This window comes from Ovis canadensis, chromosome 5, assembly GCF_042477335.2.
Source record: "Ovis canadensis isolate MfBH-ARS-UI-01 breed Bighorn chromosome 5, ARS-UI_OviCan_v2, whole genome shotgun sequence".
In the NCBI taxonomy this organism is placed as follows: Eukaryota; Metazoa; Chordata; class Mammalia; order Artiodactyla; family Bovidae; genus Ovis; species Ovis canadensis.
Genome location: NC_091249.1, coordinates 15937301 through 15956438, shown reverse-complemented (window position 1 = coordinate 15956438; position 19138 = coordinate 15937301). Strand labels below are relative to the sequence as shown.

Below are 19138 nucleotides of genomic sequence, written 5' to 3'. Positions count from 1 at the left end.
AGTCACGCTCCCAGTAGCAGCCAGGCAGGGAGCCACCATGTACAGGGGGTGGTGTGGAAGACAGGAGGGCCGCGTGGGGAGTGGCAGCCTGGGAACACACACTGAATAAGTGAGGCCACTCACACCCTGCTCTGGCCCATCACTGTCACATGGCAGAGACATTTAAACCATTATTCAGGTGGAACCCATCTGTGTGCCACATTCAGCCCTTGGGCTGCCAGTATTTATCTTCTCTGCCTTGAAGCAGGGAGTGGCAAACTATGGCCTATGGGCCAATAATGACTTTGTCATTTTTATGATGGTTGGAAGAAAGTCAAGATGGGAAAATGAGATGAAACTCAAATCTGTATTCATAAATGTACGTTTTACTGGAATATAGACACACTAATTTTTTACATATTGTATGGCTGCTTTTATACATCAACAGCCGAGTTGAATATTTGTGACAGAGACCAAATAGCCTGCAAAGCAGCTTAAAATATTTACTCTTGATTTTTACAGAAAAAGCTTGACAGTCCCTGCCTTGGAGGGTCCCTGTGAGGATTAGACCTTGTGAAAGGGCCATGTACAGGTCACATTTGGGGCACAGTGCCTCCTCCTCATAGCTGTTGTTACTCTCTCTGGCAGAAGCTGATCCCCGGCTGATTGAGTCCCTCTCCCAGATGCTATCCATGGGGTTCTCTGATGAAGGCGGCTGGCTCACCAGGCTTCTGCAGACCAAGAATTACGACATCGGGGCTGCCCTGGACACCATCCAGTATTCAAAACACCCGCCACCTTTGTGACGATGTCTGCTCACACATTCTGTGTCCCCTTTCTTGTCTCATAGTTGTGTTGAGTTAGTGTAGAACCCCAGTGCCTCTAAGTGCCAATTTCTCGTCATTCTTCTTTCAGAATCGGGGGGTGGGGATGCACAAAGCCATTTAGGGCAGTAAGAGCAAGTGACATGGGGGGAGTTCCAAGTGTGTGGGTGCTGATTCTGAGAAACGGATCAGTTTCCCGTGGATGTCTGGCTCCTTCCAGCTAGGGGAGCCCCCCTGGGGCAGAGCGAGAGACTCCTTGCTGGGGAGCACGTGGAGACCGTACTGCATCCTGTCCGCACTCCCCCTGCAGGATTATACCAGCAGTCCAGAGTAGATCTTGCCAAATGGCTTCCTGCTTTTTCTAATGACTACACTGATATGTAATTGATATTCTGCTAGAAGTTTGATATCCTCTGAATTTAGCTAAAGGATCACCAGCATTCAGCCGGGGTGGAAAAGGCTGTCCTGTAGCGATTACAGCTCGGGATTGTAGCTAACATCTGAGAATAAAGAAGGGCTCACAGAGGAACTGATGTTGTTCAGAGTACTGCCTATTTCATAACCACTATAGTTACCATTTCCAAACGTGTTGGCTGCTTTTAAAGTTAAGAAAATTGCTTTGTAGCCATTCTATTTGTAAACAATTTTAATTAAAGATATAAACACTTTAATCAAAGATGGTATGAGAGGTAATCTGTTTGATGGTCATATTTATCATCGCTTCTTGTAGTTCCCATAAGTCCTCCTCAGTCCTACTATTTGAAAGCAACTTGGGGAACCCTGTTTTCAGTGGCACAGAGGTCACTGAATTGAAGGGTTCATGTAACAAATGTCTACATGAGTAACATACTAGTTTCAACTCACAGATCGTCATCAAAGTCCTCTCCAGTTTTAAAAAGGTCACATAGACGCATGAGTGAAGAACGTGCCTGCACCCCTTTGAGCAAGGGCGCACCCTCTGCCCAAGGACCTGTGCTCCGTGACTGCTCGGGGATCCTCCCACAGACCTGCTTGGGCCCAGGCATGGGAGTGTGTGTGGTCTGAGGAGACTGGCATGCACTGGGGAGCCTGCAGAGGCCTCCTTCCCTTGGAGTCTGGGCCCTGGGGGGCCCCTGCTCAGCTTGTGCTGCCTGGATTGGCCTGAGGCCTCTCTGCAGAGGGGTGAGGGGCTCTGTGTCCAAATGTGAGCTGTTTCCAAGACATTGTTCCCACTTAGACATGGTCCTGACCTGCTGGGCAGGACACGGTGGTTCCCCCTGGGGAACAAGCTCCATGGTGTCCCGGTCCTCACGACGGCTCTCTCTACCCTTGCCCGCCAGGCCAGCATGGTCCTGCAGTGGAGACACGAGGCGATGGCACGTTCTCCCTTCAGAGGAACAAGTGCCTAGCAGACTCAAGGGACAGGGAGGAGCGGGTCCTGGGCATGCACTACTCTTGGAATGAACCTCGGCACTGACAATTTCTGTTCGGTGTTGTCTACTATCCTGTAGGCTGGCAGGCTAGGGATATGCCTTGATTTTGAGATTAAGCAAAGCACAGCAAATAAATGCCCTCTCTCTCCAAATTCCATGACCAGGCTTTCCAAAAGAGCAAGATGTTCCCATGGGATCAGTGGATCTATCTCATGGGACCTTAGAATCAGATGAGGGAGTGCCTGGGGTGCGAGCAGAAGGACCCTCAAACCATCTGGAGTCACCATGTGCTCATCGCCAGGCAGGGGGAAAGGTCTCTAGCTGCGTCGAGGGTTTTAAAGCTGCAGGTACAGAACGTGACAGTACCGCTGGGGCCTGGCGTCTCTCCCTCAGGAAACAAGGGCTCACTGAAAAATGAGTGTCACTGCCTACAAAGGAATGAAAGCAATGACAGGAGGGACCCGCAGCACCACCCCCAGGCAGCATGGAAGAGGCTCTGGGTAGTTGTTAGTGATCAGAGACTGCCCGCTCTGGGGCTGAGTTGCTGTGACCTCTTTGGACCTGTGCCAGCCTTGATTCCTCACCTTCAAAACAAAACAGGCTTGTGAGCGTTAGACACTGCAGTTAAAATGTTCAGCCCAGGGACTGGTACGTCAGTAACTATCACACTCATTATTCTATAATTTGGAGATTCAGCGCTATGCCCTTACCTGGGGGTCACACAGCTAGTTAGTAGCAACACCAAGTTTGATCTCTGCCTCTTGGCTTTGAATGGGTGCTCTCCACTACTGTCTGAAGCTGGTCAGGTCAACCCTGGCCTATGTTGGTGCAGCAGTGACATATGCCTGGCAGAGTTCCTCTGTCTGGACGCCTGTGGCTCCCACGACAGCATAAAGCAAAACCCTCATTCTGCGGCCTGGAAGGTATGGTGGGGTCTGCTAGGTTTGAAGCATCAATAACAAGAGCAGGTCCTAGGTGAAGAGAGTGCCCCAAATTCACAAGAGCCCACCTGGGCAAATGAAGGTGACAGTTCCTCAGAAATCCAGGGCAGGTCCCAAGCTGAACAGGCTGGTGAAGACCTGGCGCTCCACGTAGAACGAAGAGGACGGTCCTGATGCAGAAAAGTCCTACCGGTCAACCTTGCTTGTCTCCAAGGCATCCAGTTGCCCTTTTGACCCAGTTAACATGAGACCCAAACAGTGCAGGCCAGAGAAAAGGAGTTGGCTTAAGACATAACAAGACACATGGGAAGTTGGACTTTGGGGACGGAGGGGGAGGGTATAAGTCTTTTAATAGTCCAAAAAACAATAAAATCCAGCGTGTGCTCAATGGACACTGGGACACTGACCTTCAAGGACTTCAAGGTGACCTCACAGTTTCTGGAGTCCTGGACATGAGGGATGCAGAGAGGCTGGACTGTGCTCTGGTTCCATTTCCTGGCAAAGAAAATGCTGTCAGGAATCTAGTCCTGGGACTACCCTGGTCCAGTGGTAAAGATCTTCCATTCTAATGCAAGGGGTACGGGGTTCAATCCCTGGTCAAGGACATCACACATGCCTCCTGGCCAAGAAACCGAAACATAAAACAGAAGCAATATTGTGACTAATTCAACAAAGATTTTCAAAATCGTCCATATAAAAAACAATCTCAACAATGTGAAAAAAAAGATCCAGTCCTCCTTGTAATAATCTATAATGGAAAAGAAATTCAACACGAATATATGTACACACATATGTATTACTACTACTATATATATAACCAAGTCACTCTGTAAACCCGAAACTAATGCAACATTATAAATCATCTATCCTTCAATAAAATTTAAAAAAATACAGCCGAGTCTCACCACTGAGCAGTGGTCTGACCCTGACTTGGTGGTCGCCTGCTCTGACACCTAGTACGTTGCCATCCCTTGTAGCTTCCCAGATGGCTGCTCAGCTTCTGCCCTATTGCCAACAACAGGCTGCCCAGTGACATCCAAGGCAGTCCATTTCTCTGCTCTATAGCTTGCAGTTGCTAGAAAGTTCTTATTTTGAACTGGAATCTACCTCCCCAAAGCATCTGCCCTGGAAGAGCCACCCTAATCCTACATGAAGAGGTCTCTCAGAAACTCACTGAAATGCAGGTTAAGCTGAGAGAGGAGACCTGTGACCATCAGGTCTTTCCTGCTCTCAGCTAAAATCTCCCAGGCCCGTTAGCTTCTCTGGCCACACTTCACTTTGTCAACCTTGCCCTTGAATTCCTCCCTGAGGTCAGCACAGTCTAGATGTTCTGAATTAAGTGAGACTCCTAAGAGGCGCCTCCACTGGCATCTTGCTCAGCCTCCACCTCTGCGCCTGGTGCCCAGCCCGGCCAGGGGCCTGTGCTGACGGCGCCTTCTGGCTCACAACCCTCAGGCTCCCTGCCAACCGTGGAAGCTGCCTGTCCGTCCCCAAACCACGGGGCAGTTAGGTGGGGGTGGGTGAGGCTAGACTGGTGATGGGCTTGGCACCTCTTCCTAGGCAGGCCTGTGCTGAACAGAGGGTCTGGCTTTTCTCTCTCGGATGAAGGCTGTCTGTTGAAACACAATCCTTCTTTCAGCCCCAGTTCTTCGGAGTCCCTTTCCAGATACTTCAGCCAGCGGTTCTTTGAGGGCTGGGGTTTTTCCTACAGAATTGGGAAGTAAATTTATTCTCAAAAGTAGGCACCTTTACTGAGAATCCCCAGTGCAACTCTGAGGCCCAAGGGCCTCAGGACCCATGCCTACACCACCACCAGGAAAAGAATTCGACCGACAGGTAATGAGAGAGAGAGGTCTTGAACCGAGCACACTGGCAGGCACCTGGGGAAAGCTTCAAGGCACAACTTACCAAGACCTTTGCGAATGTCCACACTCCCTGGTCCAGTAGTTTCAAATGAAGATGAAGGCACGAAGATGCTCATTAAAGTGTTACCAATAATTGCAAATATTTTTAATAGCAGAAGTTTGGTAAATGCCCAATAAGAAGGGAATAAAAGTGAAGTCGCTCAGTCGTGTCCGACTCTTTGCAACCCCATGGACTGTAGCCTACCAAGCTCCTCTGTGCATGGGATTTTCCAGGCAATAGTACTGGAGCGGGTTGCCATTTCCTTCTCCACAAGAAGGGAATAAATATTGGCAAATCCACTATATTCTGCAGATACTTTTTAAAAATGAAAATAGTTGAAAGCTATACAGCAACACAGAAGATACAAGTGAAAATCCCAGGATGATGCAAACAAGTATTTCTTACAGAAGTGATGATGAAAGATTAAGTCTGTAAGTAAAGAAACTGAAAGGACAGACTCAAGCATGCGAGAGCTGATGTGTTAAAGTGGTGTGCTGAAGAGTATCTCCCCTATTTATAATAAAAATATGAAGAGAACCTGGAGTGTAGACGCTGCCAGCATAATTCTGTGATCAAAGGTGGAGCTCTTCCAGGGAGCCTGTCAGACAGTTGTTCCCCTGTCCCTGGCAGGACAGTGATCTTGTACCCATGGCATCTTGGAGGTACCAATGGTGTCCTCTGCTCAGTCACCGGCGCTCTGACAAAACTGCCCACCCAACACTGAGCACCTACTTTGAGGCCCCGGGACAGAACAGAACGTGAGCCTGTTGCGTGGCTCCATCTAGAGAAAGGGGACATAGCAACCCAGGCTCTATAACAGCATCCTTTCCCCACCCAGGGTGCTTCGGAACAAGGGGAAGAGGACAAGCAGGTGAATCTCAAGTTAAGTTCAGAAGAATTTGCCAAGCAGTCAGAAGAAAAAGCCCTTTTCATAGTATTGCAAATATTTGTTTACATGGCTGTCTACACACTTATAAAAGGGAAAGCTTTATTCATTTTTGTATTCCCCGCAGCTCTAAGCCAAGCTTTCGTCAGTCAGTGACATCAACATTTGTTTACAGCACAAATGACGAATGCATGCATGCCTGGAGCCTCTTCGTGGCAGAGCTGGCTCAGGCAGCTGGGCTGAGCTGGGGCTGCTGCCTTACCTGCGGACCTGCAGAGGCCGCCTGCCAAGGGCCCACGTTTTCTTCCTCATTGGCACTTACGGAATCTCCCAGAGACCTTAGGGAAAGATTGTACAATTGTTCTTTGTAAAACGACCAGGAAGATGAAGGATAGTGAGGGCGGGAACAGTAAGATGCACAGACTTAACAATGGCGATCAAAGCCTGCTCAGGCGACCTTATTGATTGAACTTATCTCTGTTGTTTCGATGTGACTTGGACATCTTCCGGCAGTTCAGAAGGCAGAAGAACCATCTGTTCCTTGGAGCAACAGGAAAAGTAACATCGGGCAGAAGGGGCGCTCTTCGCGGCTTTGCCAAAGACTGGCTGTCATCGACTGTGTGACTCTGGGTACATCACTGTATCCCAGGTTCCTCATTTACAAATGGGGATAAGAGTGCAAGGGGACTGTGAACATCAACGAGACAGCGCGCGTGCGCCTGCCCTGCTCGGGGCCTGAATAGAGACCGATTCAGCTGAGCTCTGACAGTCCCTCCCACCAGCAGCGGCGAGGTCCCCACGGCAGAGGGTCACAGGAGTGTCTTTACAGTTGTGTGCTATCTCAGCCGCTACGAGATAAGGCCTTTTCCACAGTTAGATGTGTCTTCACCCAGCCTCCAGGGATAGCAGGGGTCTTTCCTCACACAGAGAGCACAGTGAGGAGCCGGAGCCTCTGCAGCCTCGAGTGGAGCTGGATGGCCAATTAAAACACGCATTGTTCGAGGGCTGAAGGCTAGCAGCGAAGCCGCAACCACCCGTGTCCAACAGGGCTGCCTCCTCACACGAGGAACTCTCTCTACTGACCTACAGTGGAAACCCAAGGCCACCAAACGTGGGCACCTCTATGTCAGTTTCTCCATTTGTAAACCAAAGCGAATGATCCTCCTGGGGTGACGAGGAAGATGAAATGGGATCATGCATGTGAAATGCCTACTCTGCCGCACGGTCGACACCCCAGTGTCCAGCTGAGCAGTGTCCTGCCTGCTACTGACCAGAACTCTGCTCACCATACTATGATCTGGGAACTCAACTCCATCCACTACAGAACCTCTCTCTGCAGTATGAAGGTAAGGTCTGTCTTCTCACTTCTGACGTTACCCTGAGAACCGGCGTCTACCGTTTCCCAGCAGGTGGTTTCTCGTTTCGCTACATTTTAGTTCTTCCCTTGGTTTTCCATTTTCTCTAATTTCATTATGTTGTTGTGTCAAAGGGTGGATTTGATCTTTTAAAATTAACTTACTGAGGTATGAGTTATAATTAACCTACCCTAAAATGTACCAAATTAAGTGTTGGTACACCAGATGAGTTTGGTAAATTATATTTTTGAAACTATTACTCCAATCAAGATATAGAAAATTTACTGAGCTATAATTAGCAAGATTTACAAAATTTTCGTCACCCTAAAATTCCCTTCTCTGCCCTTGTAGGTGAACACCACTCATCCTCACAAGCGTCTGGTCTTTTGCGTCCGACATCTTTCACTCGGCAATGGTTTTGAGGTTTGCCCATGTCATTTCTGTTGCTGAGCAGTATTCTACTGTATGAAAATACCACAGAATGTATATTCAAAATCACACTGTCTTGATTGCTGTAGTGTGACACTAAATCTTGAAATCAGCCTGTATAGGTCCTCCAGTTTTGTTATCAAAATCGATTTGGCAATTGCATTTCTATATAACTTTTAGGATCAGTTTGTCAATTTCATAAAAAAAAAACTGCTGGAATTTTGACTGGGATTAAGGTGACTATAGACCAATTTAGGATGAACTGATACTGTGACAATGCTGAATGTTCTAATCCATGAGCATATTTCCTCATTTAGATCTTTCTAAAATTTCTCTCAGCAGAGTTGTGTAATTTTTACTGAAAATATCTTGCACACTTTGGGGTTATATTTATCCCTATATTTTTGATGGTATCATAAATGGTATTTGATTTTTAAAATAGTTTTCCAACTATTCACTGCAGTTATAGAAAAATAAAATCTAGTTTTGTATGTTGACCATGTATCCTTGTGATTTTGCTAAATTATTAGTTCTAGTAGCTTTCACTTTTCACTTTCGTGCACTAGAGAAGGAAATGGCAACCCACTCCAGTGTTCTTGCCTGGAGAATTCCAGGGATGGCGGAGCCTGGTGGGCTGCCGTCTATGGGGTAGCACAGAGTCGGACACGACTGAAGCGACTTAGCAGCAGCAGCAGCTTTTGGATAGGTTCATTAGGATCTGCTACAGACACAATATTTTTATCCAGTTTGGGATTAGATGCATTTCCTGAATCTAAGAATGTAAGCCCTTTGATTCTGGAAAAAGTTATGTTCATTTCTGCAAATATTGACTTTTCCCATTCTTTTTATTATCTCTTGCTGGAACTCATCTCTGTATATTTCATGTCTCTGAACTTTTATATTTTTCACCTTTCTGTCTTATTCACATTGACAATTGTGCATAATTTCTTCAGGTTTATCTTGCATTTCACCAATTCTCTCTTTAGTTGCACTTAATCTGCTTACCAGTCCACTAAGCTGTTTTAGAAAGTTTACTTATTTACTTGTATTTGGCTGTGCTGGGTCTGTTGCTGCGCTTGGGCTTTCTCGTGGGCTTCTCACTGCGGCGGCTTCTCCTGTTGCGGAGCGCAGGCTCTAGACGTGTGGGCGGCCTGTGTTGCGACCTGTGGGCTCCAGAGCACAGGCTCGGGAGTTGCGGTGCAGGGCCTAACTGCTCCACGACACCTGGGATCTCCCAGGACCGGGACTGAACTAGCGGCCCTTGCATTGCAAGGCGAAGTCTTAACCACTAGGCCAACAGGGACGCCACTAAACTTTTAATCTCAGTGACTAAACTCTCCATTTCTACAAACTTTTTGGTTGTTCTTTAAAAAACTGGTTAGCTTTTAAAGTCTCTTGCTCTTCTTTACATCAACCATCTTCACTTAATTTCATTAAATACATTAAACATACAATATTATGTATTCTGAACTCTTTTTGGACCTGACTTCTCTGTCATTTCTGCTGTCTTTTGCTCACGGTGACATGCTTCCTTAAGTTAGTTAAATGATCTTTAACTTTGGGTATATGCCACTTGGAATTTCATATATCCTTTGATGCCTGGGTTGAAGATGTACTGCTCCAAAAAGGAGCTACATTTATCTCTGCTTCCTGGGACAATTTAAAAATAAGTTTGAAGGGCTTCCCTGGTGGCTCAGTGGTAAAGAATCTGCCTGTCAATGCAGGAGACATGAGTTTGATTCCTGGTCTGGAAAGATCCCCCGTGTCACGGAGCAACTAAGCCTGTCTGCCGCAACTATTGAGTCTGTGTTCTGGAGCCTGGGAACTACTGAAGCCCATGCAGCTTAGATTCCATGCTCTGCACCAGGAGAATCAGCCGCGACAAGAGGCCCACGTGCTACCACTCCAGAGCGCAGCCCCGGCTCACGGCAACGAGAGAAACGCCTGTGCAGCAACAGAGACCCAGCAGTCAAGAAAAGAAACTAAGTCCTCAGCTTGAGACTTTTCACACAGCATGTGTAAAGGTCACGTGACAGCGTCCTTGCACTTACAAAATCCTGAAGCAGCGGTTCCCCTCTTTAGCCAGTGCCAAGGGCAAGACAGGCTGGGTGAACCTACCTCGGAGGGGTGCCTTTCTAGGTCATTTGTACACCAAGGGGGTACTCCTTTGGGGACTCAGCTTTATGTGGTGGGCTCCGACTGACCTTCCCACACTGAACAGACTTTGTTTCATCTCCTGCCTCCCTCCCAGCTACTTGGAAGCTGCAGGGCAACAGGTTTCAAATGCCCCAGCAGCCCAGCTTATTCTCTGGATTTTGGCTTTTGCTCCATTTTTGATCTCTGATGGCTACTTACCTCCTTGTCATCTCGTCAGTGCCTTTAAAATATTGTGGCTGGCATTTTAAAATTAACTTCAGTGGAAAGACTGTTCAGTATCTAATTGCCATGTTGTTAGACATGGAAATCTAAGGGATTTCTCCATCATATACTGCCACCATCCACTCAAGATGAAAACAGGGCAAGATAACCAGGCCTCCGTCAAACTATCATACCTGAGCGACATCTCTGAAATCTGTCCCTGCAGCAGGTTTAATTTTTGGACATGGCATCTACAGTCGGCACCAGAACCCTCACCGTAAGCCTGAGAAACGAACACAGATATGAGTTTAAAAAGTATTGACAGAATGTTGAGAAACAGGTCCATTCGAGACACAACTCAGGGAAGGGAAAAATGTACTATGCAAGGCCTGAAGCGCCATGCAGGAACTCAAGCAACGACTGCCATTTCTGCAGTGATTTACAAACGAACAGTCTCAGGGACTAATTTCAGTCCATCTGCCCACCATCACCCTGAATCTTACATATCAAAGCCAAACTCAACCCAAACCCCACACAAATTGGTTAATAAACATAAGGAATTCAGAAGAGAAGTAACGCAAATTGCCAAATTCATGAAATGATCCTTAACCCTCACTCACAATCAAAACAACATAAAACAGAGGAGATACTTATTTCTCACTCAGTAGTCACTCATTTGTTCAACATATATTTATGAAGTACCTATTATGTGCCAGGACCGGAACTAGGTAAGGACAACACAAGAGTGTATAAACACCACTGTCATCACAGAGCTCTGTAGTGTAAGAGACAGATAATAAGCTCATGAGACGCCTACAGGCCATCAGACGGTGAGAAGCGCTACACAGGAAAGCCAGGCAATGCAGTGCGGGTGGGCAGAGGGCAGACACAGTAGGTGATTTTATACGAGGTGTTCAAGAGGCCCACGAGTGGATCGCTGAGAGGGTAACATCTGAACACAAAACAGGGAGGTAAGCAGGAACGAATCATGTAGCTAGCAGAAGCAATGGAATGGAAAGGAGTGCAAACACCTGGCATTTTGGAGAAACAGTGAAGAGGCCACGTGGCTGGAGTTGCATGGTCTAGGGCAAAGAGGGTAGGAGATGAGGTTTGGAGTGCAGGCCCTGTTACAGGAAAAGTCAGCCTTATGGGCATGAGATCTGCTCTGCTCTCTTTCTTGAAAATCTTATTCATCTTTGAACCTGTGTTGTGTAAGTGAAGTCTGATGAGATGATGAAACATGTTCTAAGTTGTGGACAGCAAATGTGCCCACCATTCCTTGCCACTCTGTTTGCACAGAGCATGCCCGATGCCCTGGTGGCAGAGGCCTGGTGGCAGAGCCCCGGTGAGCTCGCAGGGTGTGAGAGCCCAGTGAGGCTCCAGGCGTAGGCGGCGTGCGCTGCCTGTGCCTAAGCCCGGGAGGTGCGCCTGTGCCCGAGGGGCCAGGGCTCCCCGGGGGACCAGAACCTGCTTCAGCTGCAGAAAGAAGGCAAGGGTATTTCACCAACAGCATCAACAACCAATAAACCTATCATATCTCTTCTTATTCCTATTACCTCCCTGGAATAGCCTGCGCTGAAAACGCACAGAAAAAGGGACAGAAGCACAATCCACAGTTCCTCTTCTTCTTGGTATTTCCTTACTAATCAGTGAGTAGAAGGTTGAGAGCGTAGGTAGAACATGTGTGTGTCAAGCAGTGAGGTAAACATAGCTAATTCTGTGCAACATTTCCACTCTCAAGAATCAAATATGCAGGCTACATGAGCTACATGAGGCTATATGCAGGCATATGTGAGCTACAAAAGAAAAACTGTGTTTCTGATCATTCTACATGTGTACTAAATGCTCCTATATTATTCTGTTTATGTTCCACATACGTACTAATGTTCTTAGCATTTAAAACCAGTGTTGCACAGTCTAAATGGTACTGCACTATTTAAATGTTAGCTTTTAACATGTTAAAATGTTGGTTAAAACTAACATTTAGTTAGTTTTTCTTTACACAGAATAAATTATATAGTAAATTTAAAAAATAGCAAATAGGGACTTTCCTAGTGGTCCAGTGGCTAAGGCCTGAGTTCTGTCCCTGGTGGGGGAATTGGATCCCATGTGCTTCAACTGAAAGACCCTGCACGCTGCAACTGAGACCTGGAGCAGTCAAATAAATTAATAAATAGAAATAAATATTTAAACCATTAGTAAATAAAAAACCTTGGGAAAAGTCAGGAGATCATGAAAGAAGAGCTTAATATTTAGAACCCTTAATAGCAGTTTTTTTCTGCTTTTGCAAAGGGGCCCACATTTCCATTTTACATTGTCTCCTGCCCCGTCCAGGCCCTGTCTGAAGGCACATATATTACTCCAACCTGGAAGGTCTGACGTGATCCTGAGCACGTAGGACCCTTGGGCTGCGGTGCTGAGACTGTATGGCTGAAACAGGTGACCAGCCAGGAGGGGGCTGCAAATACTGAGGCAACCCAGTCCACTGTGATAACAAGTGGGCACAGCGTGGGTACGCTGTGACTAAATTTGCTGATGGGTCACATGGAGAGTATAAAAGAAGAAGAGTCAGGGATGAGTTCAAGGTTTGTAGCCCGAACACCTAGAAAGAGACTGGGCAGTTGAGATGGGGATGACTGTGGGAGAAGTAGGTAGGTGAAAGGAAGGGGAGGGCTTCCATTTGGAATGTAGGTTTGGGATGCTTGTTAGATATCCAGCAGAGAGGTAAGCGGCCAGAAGCATATACAAGTTCACTGGCAGGCCTTGGGTCTGACACAGACACTTATCTCAGACCACTAAGGGAATGACTGTGGCTAGAGAAGAGGTGAAAAGCAAAACAAAAAACTGAGTTCCAGAGCACTCCAGAGTTCAGAAGATGAGGAGATGGGAAAAAACTAGCAAAGAGGATTGAAACACACGCCAGGAGCAGGGTGGCTGGAGTCCAGGCAGAGACTTCAAGGAGGAAGAAGTGGCTAACTGACAAACGCCCCCAGTAAGCCGCGTCACTTGAGGACTGAGAACCAACCATTACTTTCAGCAACACAGAGACCATTGCTGACTTGGACGTGAGCAATTTTAGAAGACTGGTGCGGGGTGAAATCCCATTTGGGGCAAGTTCAAGTGAGAATGGGAGGAGATGAACTGGAGAGAGTAAAGGCAAAATTTAAAAAGACTGATAACTGACTTATGATCGCCAAGAGGGAATAGGGTGGGGAAGGGATGGACTGGGAGTTTAGGGTTAGCGAGTGTAAACTATTATACGTAGAATGGATCAACAACAGTGCTCTACTGTACAGCACAGGGAACTATATTCAATATCCTATGATAAACCATAATGAAAAATATGAAAAAGGATGTGTGTGTGTGTGTGTGTGTGTACACACACATACAATTTCTGCAAATAACTGCATCACTTGGTTGTACAGCAGAAACGAACCCGATAGTGTAATTCAACTACACTTTAATGAAATAAATTAAATAAATTCCCCAAAGACTGACAACTTATGTATGGCATAACTGGGAGGGTGCGTGCTCTCTTGCATGGCAGAAACTGCTCTCTGAACACTAAAACGCATTCTCTCCTCATCTGAGAGCAGACTAGACTACACTTTCCAGTCTTTCTGGCAGTCAGGTGTGGCCATGAAACTGGGCTCTTCCCACTGGAATGTGAACCACTTCCAGATTCTTCCTGGGCAGTGTTTTCCTGATCTTGCACCTTTAGGGGCTTGTGGCATCAGGAGACAAGCCTCAGGGAATAGCAGAACCTCAAGATGACAGGTGCCAGGGTCCCGAATGATCACACCAAGTACAGCTGCCCTGCTCATCTCAAACTCTCCCAGGACTGCTCAAAATAGCAACAGAAACAACGTCTATTGTGTTAAGCCACAATCGTGGTGTCTGTTAATGTGGCCTAGTCAGTCCTAAGCCATACACCACTGCATAAGCGTGGGAGGCGCTGAGAGGAAGGCAAACCTTCCTCAAGAATTCAGAAACACAGGCTGATACTTAAAACACGTGCAGTCATCAGCCAGCCTCCTGACTTCTGAGACCCCATCTCCGGGTAGGCCTCAGCTGCCATACTTAGCGACAGACGACCTAACTGTCCCCACTCCTGCCCGTCCCAGCTGACAGGACCAGAGGTGGACATCTGAGTCAACCGCATCAATCGGATTAGTTCTCCCAGGAGTTTATAACTGGGACTCAGCTCTTTCAGTTGGTTTGAAATGAGATTCCGTGGTCTGTGAGTGGAGTAAGTTACTGTGAGCTGGAAAGAGAGAGAAAGGAAAGGAAAGCTAGAAACGGAGAGGAGGAGGAAGGTATAGTGAGAAACTCGGTGAAGGGAGGAGGAGGGAGGGAAAAGAGGATGCTTGTGTGGCTGGCAGCTCTTCAGGTCTTGGGGTTGGTTCTTCAAAGGTCAAGGGCAGTTCTTCCCCTGGATCCCCACAAGATATCCCATTACCTTGCCAGTGCATTTTAAATTTTGCTGAAGTGTTTTTTCCTATAATCTGCAACTGAGAGAACCTTGGTCGAAAGAATTCCTCTAACTTGTAAATTTGTCCTAAGGAAATAATTGGTCCAGTAAAGAAAGAGGTATTTGTAAGAAGCTTCACTACAGAGTTTGCTGGTGGCTTAGACAATAAAAAATCTGCCTGCAATGCAGGAGACCCGGGTTCAATCCCTGGATCAGGAAGATCCCCTGAAGAAGGGAATGGCAATCCACTCCAGTATTCTTGCCTGGAGAATTCCATGGACAGAGGAGCATGGTGGGCTACAGTCCATGGGGTCACAAAGAGTCGGACATGATTGAACAACTACACTTTCTTTCTTTCTTTTACTACAGAGTTGTTCATAATAATGAAAACTAAAATCAACCTAAGTGCCCATCGATGTGGGGCTGGTCATTTATTCATTCAACAGACATTCCTCGAGCGAGCACCATCTCACAGGCACTGTGCTGGGTACCGAAAGTATACAGTAAAATGTAGAAAAAAGGGTGTATGTGTGTCCATCAACAGATGAATGGATACAGAAGATGTGGGGGGTGTGTGTGTGTGTGTGTCTGTATATATAAATCTAATGGAATATTAGTCGTAAAAAAGAATGAAATATTGCCATCTGCATCAACATGGATAGACCGAGAATGTATTATATTGAGTGAAGCAAGTCAAAGACAAGTATTATATGACTTATATGTGGAATCTAAAAATAATACAAATGAACTTACTTACACAACAGAAACAGACTCACAGACACAGAGAACAAACTTATGGTTACTAAAAGGGAAAGAGGGGGAGAGGAATAAATTAGGAATATGGGATTAACAGATATACATCACTACATATAAACAAGGATTTATTATATAGCATAGGGAACTGCATTCAATTTCTTGTAATAACTTGCAATGGAAAAGAATAGGAAAAAATATGTATAACTAAATCACTTTGCTATATACCTGAAACTAACATAATATTGCAAATCAACTATACCTCAATTTTTAAAAAAATGTATATAAATAAAAGAGGCAAAGCATTTACTCTCAAGGACTTACAGTCTGAGATGGACAATACTCACATAAACACACTTGACTATATTTCTGACAGGGAAGTGAGATTAACTAGGGGATGCCTCAACAACAAGCACACAGAGGGAAACAGGTCTGGACTGTTTCAAGGTCAGAAGGAAAAGTCCCTGCAGCTGAAAGAAGAGAATGATGCGATGAAGCTGCAGAGGTAGGATCAAGGGTTGGAACAGGTGCACAAAGGGCTCAGTGAGGAGACTGTGTGGGTGGGTCAGTATGTACGGACTTGGAAAAAACCTGTACTCTGGGTGAAAAAATTGGGTTAATAAGAGCATTTACAACCTGCTCCCTTCAGTCCATGCGCTCTTTCACCTCCTGACTACCTTCACACCCTGCCCGCCCCTTCCACACCCTTGGATCTCTAACAGCTGTCTGTCCATCCCCAGTTAGGTCTGATTACTCTTACAGACTCTGCACTCTCCTCTCACCGTGCTGTTTAATTTTAAATTACATGCGTGGTTTTAGTTTCTCTTCCCTTTTCACAAGGGCAGATCTGTACAGGCAATAAGGACACCTTCTTGCCTTTCACTGTTTCCCATGCCTACACATAGAAGGTACTCAGTAAATGCTGACTGGCTGAATAAACAAAGGACGGCCACTTTCCAGCCACCGCTCCACCCACTTCACTTCCTGAAGGAAGACGGTCTTAGGGAGCAGGAGCTCTCTATCTAATGAACCTGAGTCAATAATAGAACAGAGGGCTCCTTGAGCAACACACTTCTGCATGGCTGCGTCCTACCTGCTTTCTGGTGCGCATATTAGACACCCTGCTTCTTGGGACTCACCTGCAAAAATGACTGCTTCTTTCCACAAGCTTTGCATGTCCACTTGAGACTCTTTTTCACCTATAAGGACATTTCAGAAATATAGCTATGATTATTATTTGAAACAGTTGGAACTGGATCAGAAATAGTAATTTAAAGAGATCAGTGGAAAAGAATAGAGTCTAGAAACAACCAACACATGTATGAAAACTTAGTATATTATAAAGGTGAAGAAAGAGCCTATTTAATAAGCGGTTCTGGGAAACTGGGTATCCATATATTAATAAACAGAATCGAGTTCAGTTCAGTCTCTATTATCTATTATTCTCAAAAAATTCCATAACATTTCAAGTCTTGATAAATCTGACTAGATGGGGTGTCTCAACATAATAAAATGGCTTATTTCCAGCTCTAAAGCTGCAGAATCACCATGAGCATTCCCATGAAAGTTAAGAACAAGTCAAAGGTTTGCACTATTATTTACTCTTTTTGGATGTGCTAGCCAATAGAATTGGAAAAGAGAAAGTAATTAAGAGATATGAAAATGGAGGGGAAAAAACTAACCTTATTTATGAATATTATGATTTATTTCTTTAAAACCCAAGACAATCAAATGAAAAACTACTAAAACCAGTAAGACAATATATTAACACAGGCGCTAGGTAGAAAATTAATGTAACGAAAATTAATATCGTTTCTAAGCAAACACATAGTTAGAAGAGATAATGAAAGAAAAGTCCATTTATAATGGCAACAAAGAAAATGCTACCAAGAGGCACCAAAGCTGCTTTAACAGATGGAATGAGGACTTCCCTGGTGGTTCAGCAGTTAATCTGCCTGCTGATGCAGGGGAGACCGGTTTGATGCCCGGTCTGGGACGACTCCACAAGCCTCAGAGCAACTAGGCCTCTGCACAACTAGACCTGCGCTCTGCAACTCCTGAAGCCTGCCCTGCCACAACCCGCACTCTGCAAAGAGAAGCCGAGGCAATGAAGACCCAGCACAGCCCAAACCAAATTAATCAATGCTAACAATAAAAGCTCTTTAGAAAAGAGATGGACTGAGACAGCATGCTTAACATCATGAAGATGTCTAAGTTGATTCATAAAAATAAATACAATTGAAACAAAAACCATCGGGTCTTTTGGAGAAGTACCTAAAAGGATTCTAGGGAGGACAAACAACATCTATTACAAATTTAAGTGGGTATATCCTAAGATTCTACTTCTCAGCATCTACTTTCAAACACCATAAAAATATCGCGTACTTTCTATAGCTACATATGCAAGTAAGAAATGCAATAAAACATATTAAAAGTTCTGGAAGGACAAGCAGTAACTGACTAGCTCTGAGGGGCTAGAAAGAGCGAGAGAGAAAGAGAATATGGTTATAAAAGGATCTTTGTAATTGGACAGGCCTAGCAGAGGAGCTTGGCCGGCTACAGTCCTCGGGGTCGCAGAGTCGGAGGCGAATGAGCACGCCTGTCCTGGGTCTTCCTCTAGTTCCAGCTAGCGGGAGCTACTCTCTAGCTGTGGTGCCACGGTTTTTCATGGCGGTAGCTTCTCTTGTTGCAGAGCATCGGCTCTAGGGTTCCTGGACTCACAGCTGTAGCTCACGGGGCCCAGAAGTTTCGGCACATGGGCTTAAGTGCTTGGAGGCATGTGGAATCTTCCCCAACCAGGAATCAAACCCCTGTCCCCTGCACTGACAGGCAGATTCTGACCCACTGTACCACCAGGGAAGTCCTGGTTTCTACAAATCTTACAACCAAAAAGCAAAATGCTCCCCAAAGGCCACAACAACGGGTATGGAGAAGTGACATCAATAAAACCTAGTTCTCACAACTGAAACCATCACTCGTCCGGGCCTCAGCACACTCCGCAACCCCGAGACTGAGCCCATGTGTGCGGGCAGGGCGTGGGGAAGAGCTCTAGCCTCTCAAGGCTCCGCCTCGTCCTGCCCGCCATCCCCGCGCTCGGGGGAGGGGAGGCCCCACCTGGTGAGCCTGGAAAAGGCTGCAACCGCAGCAGCGCAGGACCCTCGCCTGCTGAGGAGGCGCCATCGCGGCGCCCTCGCCCCCGCGTTCTCGCCGGCTTCCGGCTCCGCCGCGGCCCCGCCCCTTCACGCGCTCCGCGCGCTCCAGCCTCGGCCCCGCCTCCCGCGCGCGTGCGCCCTGGGCTGCGGCCGCTGGCGCTCCCGCCCGCCGGCGCACCTGGGCAGGTGAGGTGTCCAGCGTTTGTCAGCGGTCAGCTGGGATCCTGGGCACCCTCAGGAGCCGGGTATCTGTGCTACGAGTTGGGCACTGCTTGGGGTTTCCGTCAGTCAGGTCACTGGTTCTCTGTCTGAGCCCGGACTCCCTGGGAAGTTTCAAGTTGGTGGGGCGGGGTCTCCAGCCGGCTCCTGGGGTCTGGCCTTTCCTGGTCCCATTTCTTCTGCTTCTTCAGGTCGGGGAAGAGCGAGCCGGAGGTCTCCTCCCTGCTCCGGCCGATTCCCTGGGCCCACGGGTGCAATTTGCAGGACCTCTGATCAGAGGTGGTGAGTTAACGTTTAAGCGGGAGTACCGAGAATCCTGCGGAAATAGGCAGTTCACCAGCCCTACGCTTCTCCGAGAGGGAAACTGAAACGCCCGCCGGTTGAAAACGAAGTCAGTCCTTCCTGCAGTCCCAGGAAAGCCCTGCTCTGAAAGATGAAGACCAAGTCCCGTTCA

The 19138-nt window shown here is 46.8% G+C and overlaps 2 protein-coding genes across 4 annotated transcripts in view; one reads left to right on the top strand and one right to left on the bottom strand.

The window, feature by feature from the left end:
- SQSTM1 (sequestosome 1) overlaps positions 1-1479 on the top strand; it is an 86599-nt gene extending 85120 nt beyond the window's left edge. For all 3 annotated transcript variants that reach the window (XM_069590397.1, XM_069590396.1, XM_069590398.1), the window contains exon 8: positions 628-1479. In XM_069590397.1, coding sequence (XP_069446498.1) covers positions 628-785 — 158 coding nt within the window. In that variant the 3' untranslated portion in view covers positions 786-1479. The remainder of the gene's footprint in view (positions 1-627) is intronic.
- MRNIP (MRN complex interacting protein) lies at positions 1435-18930 on the bottom strand. Its single transcript, XM_069590401.1, has 8 exons — positions 18428-18930; positions 16453-16512; positions 10284-10372; positions 6210-6285; positions 4707-4861; positions 3564-3651; positions 3225-3326; positions 1435-2134 (listed from the first exon to the last, which is right to left on the bottom strand). Exons 1-8 carry the CDS (start codon positions 18491-18493, stop codon positions 1664-1666), a joined length of 1107 nt encoding a protein of 368 aa, XP_069446502.1. The 5' UTR covers positions 18494-18930; the 3' UTR covers positions 1435-1663.
- Between the last annotated feature and the right edge of the window lie 208 nt (positions 18931-19138).